The sequence below is a fragment of the Sycon ciliatum genome, chromosome 4 (genome assembly GCF_964019385.1).
Source record: "Sycon ciliatum chromosome 4, ocSycCili1.1, whole genome shotgun sequence".
In the NCBI taxonomy this organism is placed as follows: Eukaryota; Metazoa; Porifera; class Calcarea; order Leucosolenida; family Sycettidae; genus Sycon; species Sycon ciliatum.
In genome coordinates this window covers 3,403,185-3,411,130 of record NC_088646.1, presented here as the reverse complement: position 1 = coordinate 3,411,130, position 7,946 = coordinate 3,403,185, and the positions used below count along the sequence as shown (strand labels likewise).

At 47.3% G+C, this 7,946-nt stretch overlaps 1 protein-coding gene across 1 annotated transcript; it reads left to right on the top strand.

The window, feature by feature from the left end:
* Nucleotides 1–238: 238 nt before the first annotated feature.
* LOC135813933 (TRMT1-like protein) lies at nt 239–7,882 on the top strand. The gene is made up of 8 exons (XM_065326973.1): nt 239–527; nt 2,878–2,960; nt 3,196–3,742; nt 4,715–4,930; nt 5,197–5,384; nt 5,924–5,999; nt 6,370–6,609; nt 7,380–7,882. The coding sequence occupies exons 1-8, from the start codon at nt 283–285 to the stop codon at nt 7,522–7,524; spliced, it is 1,740 nt and encodes a 579-aa protein (XP_065183045.1). The 5' UTR covers nt 239–282; the 3' UTR covers nt 7,525–7,882.
* Nucleotides 7,883–7,946: the final 64 nt, after the last annotated feature.

The window sequence follows — 7,946 nt, the reverse complement described above, 5'->3', positions numbered from 1 at the left end:
TAGAATTAAACGCAAATCTACCAAAACAGGAAAATTTGTATGACATAATCCTGTGGTTGGCTGCAGGGAGTCGTCAAATACAGGGAGTCGTCAAATACCGACGACTCCCTGGTTGGCTGCATATTTTTCATTTCAATTATAATTAAATTTTTCGATTTGCAGATAGACTACTAGACATTATAATAATTATTATTAGTATTTCGATTCAATTACTTTGACACAGAATCACCTGATCACAATCAGCGATTGCATGTTCAAACAAAGGTGGCTGGATGTTTACCAATGTTCAGGTCCAGTCGAATATCTAATTTTGCTGCATTGGGCACAAAATTTGCCTTGAACCGATCTCGAGGGTATTTGGTGTTGCTCAATCTTCCGAGAACTTTCTCCACGTCCTCGAAGATGGAAAGTGATTGTAAAGGCGTGCGAGAATATGAAGAAGGAGGTGTAAAACTGCTCTTAAGTCCTGACCATGCCACTCCAAATGCCGAAGAAGCTTTCTATAACCCTGTCATGAGGATAAATCGGTGCGTTCTTGTTCACAATAAAATGATGATTCTGGCTGATGTAATTCTCACACTTACAGTACACAGTGGACGTAGATGTTGCAAGACCAAGTGGGGAAATTATGGAATACAGTCAAATGGCTGACCACTACGTCTAGGGCCATGCATGTTGGGTAACTGATACTTTTAATTTTCATAAACCAGTATGATTAATAGATATACATGTACCGTACTCACTCGATTGGCTTCTATTTTTCCAATGCCAATTCTGAGGCGGCTTCCATTCAAGAGAGGCTTTTGTTATTTTAAATTCTCAATCCATACCAGTGTTCCAAATCAATCCCTAAAACTGTCATATTCAAAGCAACTCGGCCTCAAGTTAGTTTGCACACACTACGTCGACCTAGACATGTGCCGGTATGTACATGCCGAGATGTTTTGTATGCACTTGACCTTACCATACATGGCATTACCTGGTCACCCTATGCTTTGCGAATAGTAGTCCGCTCTTCTATTCAAGACGGGCTTGTAACATTTCAAGCGGTTGTCCCGGAGGGGGGGGGGGGGGGGGGGGGCTGCTAATGCTATTCAAGAGGGGTTTCTAGTCGAGTGAGTACTGGTTGTAAATCAATGTAACCTTGAAAGTACAGTGCTGCTGAATGAAATACGATCGAGTGAGTCAAGTATGCGCCAGGTGCTCTGCAGCCTTAGACTGTGAACACAGGGCTGTGAACTGGTGCAAACTTGACTCACACGATCGGGGGGGGGGGGGGGGGGGGGGCATTCTGCAGTACTGTACTTTCAAGTTTGTTATTGATTATTGATGTTTTGCTACTGTCATCATTTCGTCATACATCGCCGTATGTGTGCATGCAAGAGTACATAAACCAGAGTGTGCAGCTCCACATCTATGCCACATAGAACCGATCCCACGGCGAAGATTTTTGTTTAGGCCATCATGAGCCAAAGAAAACCTGTCATATCGTAGGTCAGTGCTAAGTCACCGTATCACTGAGGTGATGGCGGGAAATCACTTTAAAAAAACGTTGTACAAACCGCAATACGCACACAGAAATCTTGGCAATACGATAAAATGACTACCTGTATGTGAACCGGCGTGAGATGCAGCAGAGGTACATAGTCACTATGACCTAATCAAAACAAAAACTTTGCCGTGGGATGGCTCTCCCGGAGCTGCACACTCTAGTTTATGACTGTACTCTGTAGTGCATGTACCGTAAAGTACCGCCAGAACACCCCACCATCTCGTCCTTTCGTGGTTGTATTATGGAGGTGGCCTGGTGTCTGTAGGTCATACGATACGAACCTTGTACAGATATTGCACGTTTTTTCGTCAATCCGTACCTTCGAGCGGACATGAGCTCCACACAAAAACCTGCTAAATGCGACCTTAGTACATTAAGGCTGCGTTTACACGACAACGCACGGCCAGTTTTTCCGTTTTCAGTCCCGCATTTCTTTTTTTCGTTTTCATGCATTTACACGATCCGAGCTGGCCGAGGTGGTCTCGGTTTGTATCGTTTTTGCGCGTCTACACGGGAGCAAAGGATCCGCAAAAGTTCGACATGTGCCAAGTGTTGCCGTGGAAGTACCAATCACACTCAAGTAATGTTTGAAAACAGGCCACACGACAGGACTCGTCACATGATGAAAATTGTAAAAACAATTTTTTTGATTGTCGGATCCGTTTGAACGGCCGAAAACGGAACAAACGTGACGGAAAACGAGGCCAGCAGACCGTTTCGACTGTTTACACACCCAAATTTATCCGACAGAACATTTCCATTTTCAAATTCTTCCACCTTGGCCAGTGTTTTGGTTTTCTTCCGTTTCGGTGTACAACTTTTACGTTTTGCTCCGAGTACCGTGTAAATGAACCAAGCATCCGAAAGGGTTTTGTGGCGTTTTCACCCCCAGCGTTGTCGTGTAAACACAGCCTGAGGTTCTCACACCGTCCAAACTTCGTTGCGCTCTGCCATACGATTTTCCTTTCCCTGGCTGAAAAATCAAGGTGGGGCGCTCTCGCGAGACGGGGCGCTCTGGCGGTACTTTACAAATTACGGTACAGTCAGACCTCGCTTATCCGGTCCTCTTTTATCCGGATCCCTCGCCATCCGGAAGAAAATCGTTGGTCACCGATTTACAGCATATGCCATTGATGCATACAGTATGTGTGTTCCATTGCCCGGTTCCCTCGCCTATCCGGATATTTTTGGGGAAACGGATGTATGCGGTTATGCGAGGTCTGACTGTACAAGTATAGTGTGGAACTGTGGATGTCTAACTATGTTATGTGTCACTGTGTGTATGCATGTGTGGATTGGTGCTTGTGTACTTGTCAATTCTTCAGGGAGATTCTCCTGTGCGCTTTGTCTGTTGTCAAGAGCCGAGCCGTTCGCCCTGTGCAGTGCCTTGATGCCTTCTCTGCAACCGGTACGTTGTCATGACTACCGTCAAGATGGCACGTATCCTGATGGTACATGTACTGTGTACCTGTGTGCATAGGCCAGATAGGGTGATGCGTGTACGGACTCAGTGCACGGAGGTATTTAATTTGGCCGAGTTTCGATTTGCGCTAATGTACCCAAGTTGCCGATAGCTGATAGTCGCAACATGTACTTTTCGCCCACCTGACATGCAGCTGTGCATATGATTTTGTGTGTATTAGGAGTGTCTGGTCTGCGTTGGCTGAAAGAACTAGGAAATTCTCCCGCAACCACCACTGCAAACGTCACGAGTGAGCATCTGACGCGTGATGACCGAGAGCCAGTGGATGGCACCGCAGGTAGGGATGCACACACTGATCCAGCAGGTGCAAATGCGACCACACCTGACAAGGACCATGCTCCGGCCAATGCTAAGCAGCCTCTCCTGGTATCGATGTGTGACATTAGCCCAGCTGCGTGTCAGGACATTGTGGAAAACTGCAAGCTGAACGGTGTGAATGTCGCGGTGGAGGAGGCAATTGGGTTACGAGTGAAACTGGATCCAGCAGCAGAGGAGGGATTGCGTTTACAGTCGTCAGAATCCGACGCAGGCCCTGAGCCAAGCTGTAAGCGCACAGCAGTGGCTACCAAAGCCCTACCAACTGGTGCACAATCTACCGAGACTACTGGTGAGAGTAGTGAAGATGCACTGCCAGCATGCATGGACAAAGCCTCACTGTACTGCCTTGATGCCAATGTCCTCCTACACATGCATGCTTTCTCTTTCATGTAAGTACAGTGTAGTGTAGTGTAGTTTAGTGTGAGCAGCCATATAGCACATAGCCCATCTGCATCTGCTATTTATGTGTACTTCAAAGAAGTACAAATGCCATGACTGTGAGTTTTTGCCACTGTCCTACTTCAACAGCGCCACCCACCTGTATGTGCAGCGATTTCCAATCGATAGGTTGCGGGTTCGATTCCCGACGATTATGGTCACACACGTCTTTCTTCTCTTTCTCAGACTCTTCCTGACTTTTCTTTCATTCTCCTGGGTGGTTACCAACAGCCAGTGCATGCCGGAGTATGTGGTGTGATGGTGTGTGCGGGAAAAAATGAAAAGACCAAAAATAGGGATTCACTGGCCAGAAAAAGTCACTTCAAATAGCTGTATGGTGTAGACCAAGCTGAATAGTGACGGTCAATTCTTCAGCCTTGCAAGCTGTTGAATGGTGCAATCCCAGCACAAGTAAGTTGCTATGGCTTCTGCCGTAGCATTGCTATCATCGCCTCCGGCGATGGGCGTCAAAAGGTGTGTGTCCCATGTGGTGCAGTGGTATGTGCAGCGATTTCCAATCGATAGGTTGCGGGTTCGATTCCCGCAATCATGGTCACACACGTCTTTCTTCTGTTTCTCAGACTCTTTCTGACTTTTCTTTCATTCTCCTGGGTGGTTACCAACAGCCAGTGCATGCCGGAGTATGTGGTGTGATGTGTGTGCAGAAAAATGAAAAGACCAAAAATAGGGATTCACTGGCCAGAAAAAGTCACTTCAAATAGCTGTATGGTGTAGACCAGGCTGAATAGTGAGGGTCAATTCTTCAGCCTTGCAAGCTATTGAATGGTGCAATCCCAGCACAAGTTGCTATGGCTTCTGCCGTAGCATTGCTATCATCGCCTCCGGTGATGGGCGTCAAAAGGTCAAAGGTGTGTGTGTGTGTGTCTGTGTCTGTGTGTATTACGTGCTTTTCCTGTGCGTAGACACCTGGATCCGTTTGGCAGTTGTGCACCTTACTTGAGTGCAGCGTTTGCCCGTGCTGGCACAGGCTCTGTAGTTGCTCTCACCTCTACGGATCCCATGACGCTGCTTGGCCGCGTGCCCAACATAGCCGCGCGTAACTTCAACGGCTGCCAAGTGCGAAACGTGCCGTTTGCTCGAGAGCTGGCGGTGCGAATGCTGTGCGCTGCAGCTGTCCAGTAAGTGTGCGTGTATGGGCTGGTGGTGTGAATGTGATACAGTCTGTAGAGATATTGACGTTGCATCTGCACTCTACAAACTGGCATTGCTGCAGCATTAACAGCAAATGCACGACTATGTGTATACGTGCACTTTAAAGGTGGGTTAAGATGGCAAACCCATGATTCTGGACCATGTACGAGAGCTGCACAATAATTCAATCTTGTGATATGTTGTTGTTGCTGCTGTTGTTGTTGTTGTTGTTGTTGTTGCTGCTGCGCTACAGAGCTGCCGCACCGCTCTTGAAGAGCGTCGAGCCACTGTTCTGCATGTCACGCAACCACTTTGCCACCGCTGTGTTCCGTGTGTCACGCGGTGCACAGCGCACTGACGCCTGTGTTAGTGCGGTGCAGAAGCTATTCGTCTGCCTGCAGTGCGGCGACTGCTGCTTTGCGCCGGCCGGGAGTAATGGAGGTATGATCACTGATTGAGGCATTCTCCCGCCATGGTATTGTATTGTATTTTGTATTAATGGATTCTCCACAGGCCTTAGCCTAAATCGAGGGAGTCTCCGTCTGGGCATGCAGAGTTCTGCACTGTCCATGACTTAGTGCTATGTACATGTATAGAGAAACCTATCCAGTGTCTCTCGTGCAATGAGTAATAGACAGCAGGCTGTTCATTTTGAACCCTTTGCCACCTTGGTCTGGTGTTGTCAATGTCTCTTGTTTTGTTTTTTTCTTCAGAGTTGTTCCCTTTTTCTTTTCTCTCGTTCTCTCTCTCTCTCGTCTCTCTCTCTCTCTCTGTCTCTCTCTCTCTGTCTCTCTCTCTGTCTCTCTGTCTCTCCGTCTCTCTCTCTCTCGTCTCTCTCTCTCTCTCTCTCTCTCTCTCTGTCTCTCTCTGTCTCTCTCTCTCTCTCTCTCTCTCTCTCTCTCTCTCTCTGTCTCTGTCTCTGTCTCTGTCTCTGTCTCTCTCTCTCTCTCTCTCTGTGTGTGTGTGTGTGTGTTGCTCAGGGCATGAGTCACTATCGTGTGAGTGCAGTCACAAACCGGGCGTGGGACGGATGTGGGTTGAGCTTGGCCCAGTTTGGTGAGTATGCTGCTGCTGCACAGTAGAAAACAGTGCCATGATCACTGGGATAACCCATCCATGTAAGCCATGCAAGAAAAATTCATATGGCACTGGCATTCAGTGTCTCGAATATCCCTCGCAACCAGGCAGGTAGTAACTTTCAGTCGTCTAGTGTGTGTGTGTGTGTGTGTGTGTGTGTGTGTGTGTGTGTGTGTGTGTGTGTGTGTGTGTGTGTGTGTGTGCGCGCGCATGCATGCGCGTGTCATTCTTTCCCTTCTGTGCACCGTTGAGTGTAAGGTGCACTACCAGCAGAAAGACTGAATACTGCACCGCTGTAAACATGACGATGCCTGTGCACGGGTGTGCATTCCTTTCTGTCTCTTGCCAGGTCTGGACGCTTATTCGAGCAGAGCTTTCTGGGCGACATGCAAGAGCATTCACAGCACTTGAGCATAATGGGCACGGGTCGTACTCTTCTTGCTCAACTTCTTGAGGAGGCCGAGGTTGAAGAAGCGGCAATGGGAAAGCTGAGCAAGGCAGCGCTATGCTCACCTCGTCCATGTGCGCACCAGGGTGCTTTCTATCACCGGCTTAGCAACTTTGGCAAGAGGGGCTGTGACCCTCCAAGGTGATTATGATAATACTGTGCTTTGCGGCGAACCTATCCCTGTAACCAACTCTGCTGTGTTATGCGCTACTTGTCATCAGCCACATTGTGTTTGATCTGCTTCGTGCTACCCCTGTAATAGTAAGACCATGAAAGAGAAGTTCTGCTGGCAGACTACAATGTTCTCGCAGACCCTTCATGCGTCAACACTCATAAGAATACGGGAAGATTTGTTTTGCATGAAACGGAACTGAATCTCAACAGCTCTACTCTGAATAGCCAACTTTGGCAGACGAGTACACAAATAGAAAGCACAATAATCTGTCTGCCCACAGTCGAGATTCGGAACAGAAATCCAAATGAAATCGGTCAACTTTTCGAGCATGCTTTCGTTTTGCAGAACCGCTTTAATGTGGACGGTAAAGTCTTGAGGCCTAGCCTTCGGATGGTGGGTTGTTGTGCATGATGTGATTGAAATGGAAACTCGCGCGTCTGATTTCTTTGGCCACGACTGCACATTCAGACATTTCTATAGAGGATATGCAAGTAATTAGTTCACGGATTCATTACCGATAGTCTATACGAGTTGTACGGAACGAAGAGGTGGCAAATTAATTGCCCTAATGTGGATGTGGCAGTACATTCATGACCCCTGGTGTCACCTGGGTAACCTCTATTTAACCCTACGCATGGGTCTGGCTGTAATCACACATGCATGCATGCTTTGAAAGCAATCAAACACCATGTCATTCTGTTGCTGCTTTTCTTGTTTTTCTTCTCATATTGTATAGCTTCTCAGCGGTATTAAAAAGCCTACGGGAGAAAGGATATGCTGCGGGCAGAACTCATTTTGAAACCAACACCATCCGCAGTACAGCTATCACTAGAGAGTTCCAGGACGTCATTGATGCATTAGCAGTGCCGACGAAGAAATGAAGGAGAAGTGTCCATGCAACAGCGCCAGCCGTGTGTTTCTTGAGCCAGTGGCGTTGAGGCAGCTTGCACGTTGCTGTTGAGAATTTGGCGCGAGTCACCGCATTCTCAAAAACACACGACTGCATGCCCACGTACCCAATTTTATCCTGAACAAATTTCAGAACTGACTAAATCAAATTTCCTTTCGTATACACCTGTGTTGTAGTTTGTTTAGGCTTTTTTGTTCTGCCTTAGGAGCTGGTTAGCTTTGCACAACAATATTCCTATTGTTTTACTGCCTTTCTCAAAGTGCGAAGACTTCTTCCTCTCGATAATTCCCTCTTTTTTTCTTTTTATAGTGATTGGTGGAGCCCAGAGACCTTTTCGGAGAGTGTTGTGAAGACGCACGGGTATAGTTTTCCTGCCTAAAGAGTTTTCAGTGA

What these genes read in the sequence shown, in the direction of transcription:
- LOC135813933 (XM_065326973.1), top strand. Translation starts at nt 283, where the DNA reads ATGTTCAGGTCCAGTCGAATATCTAATTTTGCTGCATTGGGCACAAAA. An exon ending in CCTGTCATGAGGATAAATCG is followed by an intron (nt 528 to 2,877) that starts GTGCGTTCTTGT and finishes TCAATTCTTCAG; the next exon opens with GGAGATTCTCCTGTGCGCTT. An exon ending in TGATGCCTTCTCTGCAACCG is followed by an intron (nt 2,961 to 3,195) that starts GTACGTTGTCAT and finishes TGTGTGTATTAG; the next exon opens with GAGTGTCTGGTCTGCGTTGG.